Source organism: Nyctereutes procyonoides, unplaced genomic scaffold (assembly GCF_905146905.1).
Source record: "Nyctereutes procyonoides isolate TBG_1078 unplaced genomic scaffold, NYPRO_anot_genome, whole genome shotgun sequence".
Taxonomy (NCBI): domain Eukaryota; kingdom Metazoa; phylum Chordata; class Mammalia; order Carnivora; family Canidae; genus Nyctereutes; species Nyctereutes procyonoides.
The window spans coordinates 57547402-57562367 of record NW_026575142.1 but is presented as its reverse complement, the minus strand read 5'-3'; the positions used below and the strand labels follow the sequence as shown (position 1 = coordinate 57562367).

The 14966-nt window shown below is 39.3% G+C and overlaps 1 protein-coding gene across 2 annotated transcripts in view; it reads left to right on the top strand.

The window, feature by feature from the left end:
• Positions 1-14966, top strand: part of IFT80 (intraflagellar transport 80) — a 125529-nt gene that overhangs the window by 40819 nt on the left and 69744 nt on the right. For both annotated transcript variants that reach the window (XM_055308321.1, XM_055308322.1), the window contains 2 exons: positions 9009-9098; positions 10023-10160. In XM_055308321.1, the coding sequence (XP_055164296.1) occupies positions 9009-9098; positions 10023-10160 (228 nt within the window). The remainder of the gene's footprint in view (positions 1-9008; positions 9099-10022; positions 10161-14966) is intronic.

Sequence of the window (14966 nt, the reverse complement as noted above, 5' to 3'; positions counted from 1 at the left end):
AAGAACAAATATTGTTAAAATGTCTGTACTACCTGAAGCAATCTACACATTCAGTGTAACCCCTATCAAAATAATACCAACATTTTTCACAGAACTAGAACAAACAATTCTAAAATTTGTAGGGAACCAAGAAAGATCCTAAATAGCCAAAGTAATGTTGAAAAAGAAAACCAAAGTTGGAGACATCACAATCCTGGACTTCAAGATGTATTACAAAACTGTAATCATTAAGACAGTATTGTACTGGCACAAAAACAGACACATAGATCAGTGAAACAGAATAGAGAACCCAGAAATGAACCCTCAACTCTATGGTCAACTAATCTTCAACAAAGCAGGAAATAATATCCAATGGAAAAAAGTCTCTTCAACAAATGGTAAACTGGACAGCCACATGCAGAAGAATTAAACTGTACCACTTTCTTATACCATACACAGAAATAAGTTAAAAATGGATGAAAGACCGAAATGTGAGACAGAAATCCATCAAAATCCTAAAGGAAAACACAGGCAGCAACCTCTTTGACTTTGGCCACCACCACTTCTTACTAGACATGTCTCTAAAGGCAAGGGAAACAAAAGTAAAAATGAACTGTTGGGACATGATCAAGATAATTTTAGCTTCTGCACAGCAAAGGAAACAACAAAACTAAAAGGCAACCAACAAAATGGAAGAAGATATTTGCAAATGACATACCAGATAAAGGGCTAGTATCCAAAATCTATAAAGAACTTATCAAACTCAACACCCCCCCCCCCGCAAAAAAAAAAATCCAGTCAAGAAATAGAAGAGGGGAGGGGGCATGATGGCGGAAGAGTAGGGTCCCCAAGTCACCTGTCCCCAACAAATTAACTAGATAACCTTCAAATCATCCTGGAAATCTACGAATTCGGCCTGAGATTTAAAGAGAGACCAGCTGGAATGCTACAGTGAGAGGAGTCCGCGCTTCTATCAAGGTAGGAAGACGGGGAAAAAGAAATAAAGGAACAAAAGGCCTCCGAGGGGGAGGGGCCCGCGAGGAGCCGGGCTGAGGCCGGGGCGAGTGTCCCCAGGACAGGAAATCACCATCCCGGAGAAAGGCACTCACAGGGAGTTAGAGGAGGACCCCAGGAGGGCGGGGATGTCCTCGGGCTCCCTGGGACACTAACAGACACCTGCGCCCCGGGAGAGTGCGCCGAGCTCCCTAAGGGCTGCAGCGCGCACGGCGGGACCGGAGCAGCTTGGAGAGAAAGAAGGAAAGAGAAAAAGAAAAAAGAAAAAAGGAAGAAAAAAGAAAAAAAGAGAAGAAAAAGAGAAAGAAAAAAAGGGTGGGGGAAGCAAACAGAAATCAAAAAGCAAAACAAAACAAAACAAAAACACGGGGGAGTGAGTATCTTCTGAATCTGTAGACTTTAAATCCCTTGACTTCCCCTGGAACTGGTCCGTCCAGCTGGTCTTCTGGGGGAGGGGCCTGTTGTGCTGATTCTCAGGTGTTAGCACTTGGGGGAGCTGCTCTGCCCCTGCCTGCTGCAGGGCTCAGTGGGGGTAGTTAACCCCGTGAGGCCCCAGGAGGAACAACCCCAGTGACTATGGCAGCTCTGGAGCTCTGGATTCAGCCCCCGTAGGAACTCCCGGGCTCTCCGTCTGCAGGGCCTGGAGACTCCGGGGCGGGGCCGCTGATCTGCTCAGCTTGGGGCAGGAGTGTCCTTGCTGTCCTGGGCCCTCCCAGCCTCTGCCTGTCCCGGGGGAGGCCGGATCCTGGGCTGTGTCCCTGCGCCCTGTGCTCCGGGGCCTGCGCTATTGGATTCGCGCTCCCGCCCCGCAGCCCTCTCCGTGGAGCCGCCGCCCGAGCCTTCTCTCTCTTTTTCTCCTTTTCCCAATACAACTTGTTTTTGGCCACTTTGCACTGAGCAAAATGACTAGAAGGAAAACCTCACCTCAAAAGAAAGAATCAGAAACAGCCCTCTCTCCCACAGAGTTACAAAATCTGGATTACAATTCAATGTCAGAAAGCCAATTCAGAAGCACTATTATACAGCTACTGGTGGCTCTAGAAAAAAGCATAAATGACTCAAGAGACTTCATGACTGCAGACTTTAGATCTAATCAGGCAGAAATTAAAAATCAATTGAATGAGATGCAATCCAAACTAGAAGTCCTAACGACAAGGGTTAACGAGGTGGAAGAACGAGAGTGACATAGAAGACAAGTTGATGGCAAAGAGGGAAACTGAGGACAAAAGAGACAATTAAAAGACCATGAGGATAGATTAAGGGAAATAAATGAGAAGTCTGAGGAAGAAAAACCTACGTTTAATTGGGGTTCCCGAGGACGCCGAAAGGGACAGAGGGCCAGAATATGTATTTGAACACATCATAGCTGAAAACTTTCCTAATCTCGGAAGGGAAACAGGCATTCAGATCCAGGAAATAGAGAGATCCCCCCCCCAAAATCAATAAAAACCGTTCAACACCTCGACATTTAATAGTTAAGCTTGCAAATTCCAAAGATAAAGAGAAGATCCTTAAAGCAGCAAGAGACAAGAAATCCCTGACTTTTATGGGGAGGAGTATTACGGTAATAGCAGACCTCTCCACAGAGACCTGGCAGGCCAGAAAGGGCTGGCAGGATATATTCAGGGTCCTAAATGAGAAGAACATGCAACCAAGAATACTTTATCCAGCAAGGCTCTCATTCAGAATGGAAGGAGAGATAAAGAGCTTCCAAGACAGGCAGGAACTGAAAGGATATGTGACCTCCAAACCAGCTCTGCAAGAAATTTTGAGGGGGACTCTTAAAATTCCCCTTTAAGAAGAAGTCCAGTGGAACAATCCACAAAAACAATGACTGAATAGGTATCATGATGACACTAAACTCATATCTTTCAATAGTAACTCTGAACGTGAACGGGCTTAATGACCCCATCAAAAGGCGCAGGGTTTCACGCTGGATAAAAAAGCAGGACCCATCTATTTTCTGTCTACAAGAGACTCACTTTAGACAGAAGACACCTACAGCCTGAAAATAAAAGGTTGGAGAACCATTTACCATTCAAATGGTCCTCAAAAGAAAGCAGGGGTAGCCATCCTTATATCAGATAAATTAAAATTTACCCCGAAGACTATAGTGAGAGATGAAGAGGGACACTATATCATACTTAAAGGATCTATCCAACAAGAGGACTTAACAATCCTCAATATATATGCCCAGAATGTGGGAGCTGCCAAATATATCAATCAATTAATAACCAAAGTTAAGATATACTTAGATAATAATACACTTATACTTGGTGACTTCAATTTAGCGCTTTCTACACTCGATAGGTCTTCTAAAAACAACATCTCCAAAGAAACGAGAGCTTTAAATGATACACTGGACCAGATGGATTTCACAGATATCTACAGAACTTTACATCCAAACTCAACTGAATACACATTCTTCTCAAGTGCACATGGAACTTTCTCCAGAATAGACCACATACTGGGTCACAAATCGGGTCTGAACCGATACCAAAAGATTGGGATCATCCCCTGCATATTCTCAGACCATAATGCCTTGAAATTAGAACTAAATCACAACAAGAAGTTTGGAAGGACTTCAAACACGTGGAGGTTAAGGACCATCCTGCTAAAAGATGAAAGGGGTCAACCAGGAAATTAAGGAAGAATTAAAAAGATTCATAGAAACTAATGAGAATGAAGATACAACCATTCAAAATCTTTGGGATGCAGCAAAAGCAGTCCTGGGGGGAAATACATCGCAATACAAGCATCCATTCAAAAACTGGAAAGATCAAATACAAAAGCTAACCTTACACCTAAAGGAGCTAGAGAAAAAACAGCAAATAGTTCCTACACCCAGCAGAAGAAGAGAATTAATAAAGATTCGAGCAGAACTCAACGAAATCGAGACCAGAAGAACTGTGGGACAGATCAACAAAACCAGGAGTTGGTTCTTTGAAAGAATTAATAAGATAGATAAACCATTAGCCAGCCTTATTAAAAAGAAGAGAGAGAAGACTCAAATTAATAAAATCATGAATGAGAAAGGAGAGATCACTACCAACACCAAGGAAATACAAACAAACGATTTTAAAAACATGAACAGCTGTATGCCAATAAATTAGGCAATCTAGAAGAAGTGGACGCATTCCTGGAAAGCCACAAACTACCAAAACTGGAACAGGAAGAAATAGAAAACCTGAACAGGCCAGTAATCAGGGAGGAAATTGAAGCAGTCATCAAAAACTTCCCAAGACACAAAAGTCCAGGGCCAGATGGCTTCCCAGGGGAATTTTATCAAACGTTTAAAGAAGAAACCATACCTATTCTACTAAAGCTGTTTGGAAAGATAGAAAGAGATGGAGTACTTCCAAATTCATTCTGTGAGGCCAGCATCACCTTAATTCCAAACCAGACAAAGACCCCACCAAAAAGGAGAATTATAGACCAATATCCCTGATGAACATGGATGCAAAAATTCTCAACAAGATACTAGCCAGTAGGATCCAATAGTACATTAAGAAAATTATTCACCATGACCAAGTAGGATTTATTCCTGGGACACAAGGCTGGTTCAACACTCGTAAAACAATCAGTGTGATTCATCATATCAGCAAGAGAAAAACCAAGAACCATATGATCCTCTCATTAGATGCAGAGAAAGCATTTGACAAAATACTGCATCCATTCCTGATCAAAACTCTTCAGAGCGTAGGGATAGAGGGAACATTCCTCAACATCTTAAAAGCCATCTATGAAAAGCCCACAGCAAATATCATTCTCAATGGGGAAGCACTGGGAGCCTTTCCCTAAGATCAGGAACAAGACAGGGATGTCCACTCTCACCACTGCTATTCAACACAGTATTGGAAGTCCTAGCCTCAGCAATCAGACAACAAAAAGACATTAAAGGCATTCAAATTGGCAAAGAAGAAGTCAAACTCTCCCTCTTCGCCGATGACATGATACTCTACATAGAAAACCCAGGGAACCCTGGGTGGCGCAGCGGTTTGGCGCCTGCCTTTGGCCCAGGGCGCGATCCTGGAGACCCGGGATCGAGTCCCACGTCGGGCTCCCGGTGCATGGAGCCTGCTTCTCCCTCTGCCTGTGTCTCTGCCTCTCTCTCTCTCTCTCTCTGTCTGTGACTATCATAATAATAAATAAATAAATAAATAAATAAATAAATAAGAATGAATATAAATAAATAAATAAATAAATAAATTTATAAAGAAAACCCAAAAGCCTCCACCCCAAGATTCCTAGAACTCATACAGCAATTTGGTAGTGTGGCAGGATACAAAACCAATGCCCAGAAATCAATGGCATTTCTATACACTAACAATGAGACTGAAGAAAGAGAAATTAAGGAGTCAATCCCATTTACAATTGTACCCAAAAGCATAAGATACCTAGGAATAAACCTAACCAAAGAGGTAAAGGATCTATACCCTAAAAACTATAGAACACTTCTGAAAGAAATTGAGGAAGACACAAAGAGATGGAAAAATATTCCAAATGCTCATGGATTGGCAGAATTAATATTGTGAAAATGTCAATGTTACCCAGGGCAATTTACACATTTAATGCAATCCCTATCAAAATACCATGGACTTTCTTCAGAGAGTTAGAACAAATTATTTTAAGATCTGCGTGGAATCAGAAAAGACCCTGAATAGCCAGGGGAATTTTAAAAAAGAAAACCATATCTGGGGGCATCACAATGCCAGATTTCAGGTTGTACTACAAAGTTGTGGTCATCAAGACAATGTGGTACTGGCACAAAAACAGACACATAGATCAATGGAACAGAATAGAGAATCCAGAAGTGGACCCTGAACTTTATGGTCAACTAATAATCGATAAAGGAGGAAAGACTATCCACTGGAAGAAAGACAGTCTCTTCGATAAATGGTGCTGGGAAAATTGGACATCCACATGCAGAAGAATGAAACTAGACCACTCTCTTTCACCATACACAAAGATAAACTCAAAATGGATGAAAGATCTAAATGTGAGACAAGTTTCCATCAAAATCCTAGAGGAGAACACAGGCAACACCCTCTTTGAACTTGGCCACAGTAACTTCTTGCAGATACATCCACGAAGGCAAAAGAAACAAAAGCAAAAATGAACTATTGGGACTTCATCAAGATAAGAAGCTTTTGCACAGCAAAGGACACAGTCAACAAAACTAAAAGACAACCTACAGAATGGGAGAAGATATTTGCAAATGACATATCAGATAAAGGGCTAGTTTCCAAGATCTATAAAGAACTTATTAAACTCAACAGCAAAGAAACAAACAATCCAATCATGAAATGGGCAAAAGACATGAAGAGAAATCTCACAGAGGAAGACATAGACATGGCCAACAAGCACATGAGAAAATGCTCTGCATCACTTGCCATCAGGGAAATACAAATCAAAACCACAATGAGATACCACCTCACACCAGTGAGAATGGGGAAAATTAACAAGGCAGGAAACCACAAATGTTGGAGAGGATACGGAGAAAAGGGAACCCCCTTACACTGTTGGTGGGAATGTGAAATGGTGCAGCCACTCTGGAAAACTGTGTGGAGGTTCCTCAAAGAGTTAAAAATAGACCTGCCCTATGACCCAGCAATTGCACTGTTGGGGATTTACCCCAAAGATACAGATGCAATTAAATGCTGGGACACCTTCACTCCGATGTTTCTAGCAGCAATGTCCATAATAGTCAAACTGTGGAAGGAGCCTCGGTGTCCATCAAAAGATGAATGGATAAAGAAGATGTGGTTTATGTATACAATGGAATATTACTCAGCCATTAGAAATGACAAATACCCACCATTTGCTTCAACGTGGATGGAACTGGAGGGTATTATGCTGAGTGAAATAAGTCAATCAGAGAAGGTCAAACATTTTATGTTCTCATTCATTTGGGGAATATAAATAATAGTGAAAGGGAATAGAAGGGAAGGGAGAAGAAATGGGTAGGAAATATCAGAAAGGGAGACAGAACATAAAGACTCCTAACTCTGGGAAACGAACTAGGGGTGGTAGAAGGGGAGGAGGGCGGGGGGTGGGTGTGAATGGGTGATGGGCACTGAGGGGGGCACTTGATGGGATGTGCACTGGGTGTTATTCTGTATGTTGGCAAATTGAACACCAGTAAAAATAAATTTATTTGAAAAAAAAAAGAAATAGAAGACAAGAACAGACAGCATTTCTAGAAAACCTAGAAATGCTAACAGACACATGAAAAGATGCTCAACATCACTCATCATCAGGCAAATACAAAATCAAAACCAGAATGAGATACTACCTCACACCAATCAAAGTGGCTAAATTGAACAACTCAGGAAATAACATGTTGGTGGGAATGCAAGCTGATGCAGCTACTCTAGAAAACAGTAAAGTGGTTCCTCAAAAAGTTAAAAATAGAACTGCTCTATGATCCAGCAATTGCACTACTAAGTATTTATTCAAAGGATACAAAAAGAGTGATTCAAAGGGGCATATGCACCCCAATGTTTATAGCAGCAATGTCCACAATAACCAAAATATGGGAAGAGCCCAAATGCCCATCAAGTGATGAAAGGGTAAAGAAAATGTGGTGTGTGTATATATTTTATCTATATAAAATAAAATATATAAAATATTTACATATAATATATATAACATATTTTATCTATATAAAATATTTATATTATATATAAATATATAATGTGATATATATGTATAATATATACAATGGAATACTACCATCAAAAAGAGTGAAATATTGCCATTTGCAATGACGTGGATGGAACTAAACGGTATTATGCTAAGTGAATAAGTCAGAGAAAGACAAATACCATATGATATCATTCATATGAGGAATCTAAGAAACAAAATAGGTGAACATAGAGGAAGGGAAGGAAAAATAGGGTAAAAACAGAGACGGAGGCAAACCATAAGAGACTCTTAACTATAGGGAATAAAACTGAGGGTTTCTGGAGGGGAGGTGGTTGGGGGGATGGGATCACTGGGTGATGGGCATTAAGGAGGGCACTTGATGTAATGAGTGCTGCGTTATATGCAAGTGATGAATCACCAAATTCTACTCCTGAAATTAATACTACACCATGTGTTAACTAATTTGAATTTAAGTAAAATCTTGAAATAAAAAAAAAAGGAACAATAGGTTGGAAATTGTCTATAGAGAGCCTTTAACATGGTTTACTCTTTGATGTGAAGTTAATTGGCTTAGACATTAAAACATACCTATGGTCTTCAAAGAAAATTAATTCTTTTTCAGTTATACTATTCTGCCTAAACATGGTAAAATTCATGTGCTATCTGAATTGATTGTATTTAAAAGCAAGAAGGGATCCATGCTTACATTCTAGATTGCCAGTTTCTGGGTAATAGATATATGTATGCATTCTATATATATATGTATAGAATATGTACATATCTGTGGAAAACATCCTTTTGTTATATGGTAAATGCAGCAGAGGTGTCTTACAGAGTTCAGTGACTAGAGACATGAAGGTAAAGAGAATGAGGCTTAGGAAAATATGCAGAAGAGAATGAACAGAGTACTAAGGAAGATGGTCATGTGATAAAAGTTTTTTAAAAAGGAAAGAATTAGTAAATAAGAATGAAAGCATTATCTTTAATTGGATCAGCTATAAAAGAGAGAGCAAGATTTGGATTCAGTCCAGGGTTATCACACACACACATCAAGCTTGGAATAGTTTAATAGCAAGAGATTTTCCATCTGGAGTCCAGGCAATTGAGGAGATTTATAAGGAGGTAAAGCTATATAGTAGATGTCATAATGCTAAGTGTTTTCATTACTTTAAATTAGAAATGAAACAAACAGATAAGGTTATGCATAACAGCTATGAAAGGAAGATAGGAATCTCCAAGGACAGGACAAGAGAATCATTAGAGAGGCAAAATGTCTTTTCTTAAAAACAAAAAACAAACAAACAAAAAACCCCAAAACTTTTCAGTGCTCTTAAAGTTATATTTAATTTCTTATTTTTTTCTCATAGTGGAAAGCTCATGATGGCATTATTCTAAAAGTAGATTGGAACTCTGTCAATGATTTAATTTTGTCTGCTGGTGAGGATTGTAAATATAAGGTATGTGATGTTTGAATATATCACCTGGCTGAAAGAATTAAATTTAGCTGAAAAGTATTTAGCATATAAGAATATTCTTTAGGGATCCCTGGGTGGCGCAGCGGTTTGGCACCTGCCTTTGGCCCAGGGCGCGATCCTGGAGACCCGGGATCGAGTCCCACGTCGGGCTCCCGGTGCATGGAGCCTGCTTCTCCCTCTGCCTGTGTCTCTGCCTCTCTCTCTCTCTCTCTCTGTATGACTATCATAAATAAATAATAATAATAAAAAAAAGAATATTCTTTAGGCTTTCACTTTAGCTATTATCTTTTAAATCTAATACTTTGGCAAATTGTTATTTTATAATTTTAAGTAGTATTTTAAGGTGTTGACTTTCTCATTGACCTATCTCACTAGCTATAGAATTTGATTTAATGAGTAGGAGCATAAATAAAACTCCTAGTTTTACTGACTGTTTAAATCAACTCAGTTGAAGTTTTAGAAATCAATCTTACTGATTTATTAAACATTGCTCAGTTTCAGACCAAAATAATTTATACTAAAAATAAGATTTAATATAACTGAAATTAGAGGAAATTTAATTGAAATAAATATTTATAGGGAAAGTTGATAGAACACTTACTGAGCAAAAAATTTTAAGCAAAAAACTGAGTATCTCAAAACTATTGTTAAACTTAAAAGGACTCAATGTGTAGGCTATATGATTAATCAAAGATTTAGTGAAATTGGAAAATTATACAATGGTATAAAATTTTTTTTGAGATACTTGAGTTTTAAAGAGTACAGCTTTTTATGATAGTAAAGACTTTACTACTATTATAAAGTGATGATTTCTAAATCTTTAATTGATACCTTATTGTAGGACAAACTTGTTTGTAATAATGTGACAACCATTATAAAAGATTTTTTTTAAATATACTTTTTTAGGTATGGGATAGTTATGGCCGCCCTTTGTACAATTCACTACCTCATGAGCATCCTATTACCTCAGTTGCCTGGGCTCCAGATGGAGAATTATTTGCTGTTGGATCGTTTCATACTTTACGCTTGTGTGATAAAACTGGGGTAAGCTATGACGGTGAACAAAAACCACAGATGTGCTGTCATAAATGTGGCTATGCACAACACACCTGGTTCTCAATCTTTAAAAAATATTTTCAATGAATGTATTCGACTGCATCTTTCTGATTTGTCTTCTGAATATACTGGTTCAGTCAATTCCAGATTTATGGGACCATATAAACTCTTCAAGTTCAATTTGAAGAATGGGTACATTCTCTGTTATTTGTCTTTCTGGAAATACTTATTTTAAGCATGATTTAAGATGGTGAAGTAGTTAAAGTATTAAAATTTATACCCAATCAATATGGAGAGTTCAGTTTTTAAACCTTTCTTTTAACTGTCAATATATTTAATAGAGAAATTTTTCTTGCTTGTTTTTGGTATGGAATTAGTAAATTTTTTAAATGATCATTTTAAAACCAAAGGAGTTGGGTTTTGTCAAGAATTCATGTTTGAATACATGAAGGACTTTTTTCTCACAAGAGAGTATGCCCTTCTTGATACAAATTCTGTTTAGAACCTAGGCAAATAGCCAAGCTCAACTTCATTTACCCATTATACTTGAATGAGGAGTTACTTCATCAAAGTGTTCCAGAAGCAACCGACTGATAAGTGGGGTTACTCTGTATTATTCCTAACTAAGAGGAAATCACATAATTGTTCTGTGGCTTATTTTCCTCAAATGCAAAATAAGGCAATTAATTTAGAATTATTAAAGCTTTATAAATGATCTATTAAGCTTTCTGGTTACTTGTTTTCTATCACATAAAATATGAAGTCTTTTTCCTGGCTTTAGAAGCTCTCTGAACCCTGATGCCATAAAATCCATTCAGTCTTTTTTCCCCACAACTCCCTAATTTGTATCTCTGCTCATCAGGCTCATGAATCTTCTCTGATCCTTACTAACATCCTTACTTAACTTTTCCTTTCATGGATTACTCTCACCACTGTCTTAACTGAATTCTATCATTCTTTTTTTTTTTTTTTTTTTTTTTTTAATGATAGTCACACACACACAGAGAGAGAGAGAGAGAGAGGCAGAGACACAGGCAGAGGGAGAAGCAGTCTCCATGCACCGGGAGCCCGACGCGGGATTCGATCCCGGGTCTCCAGGATCGCGCCCTGGGCCAAAGGCAGGCGCCAAACCACTGCGCCACCCAGGGATCCCCGAATTCTATCATTCTTTAAGGCCCATCTCCTGTTTGACTTCCTTTCCTGATACCTTCCATAGGTATTTCTTTTTCTAACTTCCTCTTATGTAAGGTCTTCTTTTTTTAGTTATAACATCAAGATGTTCTATCACAATCTCATTTTCATCTAACTTTTCAGCAATGATTCTAAGTCTATAGACTGTTATTCATTCTTACATTTTCCATTTTCATTTTATGTACATTACTATTGACTACCTAGATAGCTTGTAAGATCCCTTAGCTTAATGGTTCTCTATCATCTATATAACACAGTAGATACTCAATAATTCACTAATAAATCAATTTAAGCAAGATAATTTTAAATTGCCATATTGGGGTACCTGGATGGCTCAGTCAGTTGAGCATCTGACTCTTGGTTTCAGCTCAGGTCATGATCTCAGGGTCCTGGGATCAAGCCTCATGTTGGTTCCAAGCTCAGTGGCGTTCTGCTTGAGGATTCTCTCTCTCCCTCTCCCCTCTTCCCCTGCTGTGCATGTGTGCTCTCTTTTTCTCTTTAAAATAAATAATCTTTAAATTATAATTTTTATGGAAATATTTAAAAATTTAAGAATGTGGGCCATTGGATTAATCCAAATAACTGAACTAAAGCTTTACTTCAGGGATGCCAGGGTGGCTCAGTGGTTGAGCATCTATCTTTGGCTCAGGGTATGATCCCAGGTCCAGGGATCGAGTCCTGCATTGGGCTCCCTGCAAGGGGCCTGCTTCTCCCTCTATGTCTCGCCTCTCTCTCTGTGTCTCTCATGAATAAATAAATAAAATCTTTAAAAATAAATAAAGTTTTATTTCATTAAACACCAAACCTATTATTAGAATGTTAACTATTCTGGAAAAGGATTTTTCTTTTACCTTATTTCACTGAATAGACTGAAGACATTGTAATAATTTTTTAAGGACTTGAGATTAACATTTATATATATTTTTTCTTTTATTCAATAGACATTATATGTATATTATTCATCAGAGAGTATTTTAGAAACTGGGGATAGAGAGATGTAAAGATTTTTACTCAAGTTGTTGACAATCTAGTAGAGAATCAGGCTATAAGACTCATAGTACAATGTGATAAATGCTATACAGGAGGTTTATTTTATGCAAGCACTGTGAAGGTGTGGCAGAGCTTAATTCTGCCTGTGAATATTGACTGGAGAGCTGAAGCTTGAAGAATTAGTAGTTCTTCAAGGAGAAAAGTTGGGGGAAGAGAGTTGCAGTCAGAAGGAACTTTTGGGTATCCATGTCTGGTACCTTTGTGCAGAAAAGATGCTCTTGGACCAGATCTGTGTTTGCCACGTAAGAGAGTCTAGCTTTTAAAAACCAAATTACTGGGACACCTGGGTGGCTCAGCAGTTGAATGTCTGCTTTCAGCTCAGGGAGTGATCTCAGTCCCGGGATCGAGTTCCACATCCGGCTCCCTGCGAGGAGTCTGCTTCTCCCTCTGCCTGTGTCTCTGCCTGTGTCTCTGTGTCTCATGAATAAATGAATAAAATCTTTTAAGAAAAAAAATCGAATTACTTTCTTTGAAGCACTCTTAGAAGTTGCTATAGGGTAGAAAGGAGGTAAGGGGGTTGAGCCTCCTGGTCATCTCCAGTGGCAACCAGAAAAGCTCTGCATTAATCAGTTTTATTATTTAAGCATCCAATATAAGATTCCCTTTGAACAGCTGAAACAGTCAAATTGGAAAACTGGTGTGTTAGTGATTAGAAAGCCATGGATGGTGGCTAGTAACATGGTAATATTCAAATATTGGAAATATTGCTTTGGTATCAAAGGAACAGTGGTACAAGAGAGGGAACAGAACATGTAAAGGCAAGGAATTATAGTCTGTTAGAAAAATTAAAAGTTTGGATTTTATCCTCAGGCAGTAGCGAGCCACTGGTCCATTTTAAGTAGTGACCTTATTAGATTTTGCATTTTTAGGGACGTGTACTCTGAGGTCAGCAGGATTAGAGGGACAGTAGACTGTAGGCAGGATGGCTAAATAGAGGCTTTTGCAGAGTACAAGTAAGTGATGTTGTCCTGAATAATAGGGAATAGCAGTGGGGATGGGAAGAAGTTGGCAGGTTCAGGAGATAAACTCTTGCTATAAACAGTGGGAAGAGGGACACCTGGGTGGCTCAGCAGTTGAGCGTCTGCCTTTGGCCCAGGGCGTGATCCCAGGATCCGGGATCAAGTTCCACATCGGGCTCCTTGCCGGGAGCCTGCTCTTCCCTCTGCCTGTGTCTCTGCCTCTCTCTCTGTGTGTGTCTCTCATGAATAAATAAATAAAATCTTTTTTTTAAAAAAAGTGGGAGGAGTCAAGAATAATTACCTGGATTTCCATTTGAATACCTTACTGTCTGGGTTGCTGGCCTAAGGATAGCATCTTATGGTGTGGTATAATTTTTTTTTTTTAAAGACACATATATGTAGTGTCATGATCAGACTGTTATATTTAGCAATCAAAAGCATGGGTGCAAAAAAAATCTACATTAAAACCCTTTGTTGTAATGCTTTACACTTTCCACAGAACAGAAACTAAAATAACCTGTTATACAATTACTCACAAATACAGTCCTCGAGTTTTTTGCTCATACACATGAGTATTGTCTAAAACATGTCTTCTTTGTAGCAGCTAGGCCCTGCCACCACTGTGCTTGGCTGAGTTCACAAATTTGGTGTAACCTGTAGCTCCCTGTCACTTCTCTGGCTCTCCTCTCCTGCTAAGCTTTGTTTCCTGGCAGTATTAAAACCTTCTGCCACTGCCATAGCTGCTGCTGCAGCTGGAACTGCCATAGCCACCTTGGTTTCGTGGTTCAGCAAAGTATTGGCCTCCACCACCATAAGGGCCAGAGCTTCTGCCTCCAAAATTTCCTCCTTTCATGGGTCCAGAATTTGAGGATTGATTGTTATAATTGCCAAAATCGTTATAGCTTCCACCACCTCCAAAGTTCCTTCTATCATTACCAAATCCATTATAGCCATCCCTACTGCCACCCTGTCCACCACCACCTTGACTGCCACCGAAGCCACCTCAACCACTGAAGTTCCCTCCATGACCAAAGTTGTCACCCAAACCACCTCCATGACCACCACCAAAGTTTCCAGAACCACTTCGGCCTCTTTGGCTGGATGAAGCACTAGACATCTCTTGCTTCGATAGGGCTTTCCTTACTTCACAGTTGTGACCATTCACAGTATGGTATTTTTTTTAAAAGATTTTATTTATTTACGAGAGAGAGAGAGAGAAAGAGAGAGGCAGAGACACAGGCAGAGGGAGAAGCAGGCTCCATGCAGAGAGCCTGACGTGGGACTCCATCCTGGGACTCCAGGATCACACCCTGGGCCGAAGGCGGTATTAAACCACCGAGCCACTCGGGCTACCCTATTCCTAGTATGGTATTTTTGAATGACAGTCTTGTCTACAGAGTCATGGTCATCAATGTCACAAAGCAAAACCTCTCTTTTTGCCACTGCCTCGTCAGTCATGATCTCAATCACTTCAATTTTCCCATACTGTTCAAAATAATCTCTTAGATGATGCTCTTCAGTGTCTTCTTTAATGCCACCGACAAAAATCTTTTTCACAGTTAAGTGGGCACCAGGTCTTTGAGAATCTTCTTTT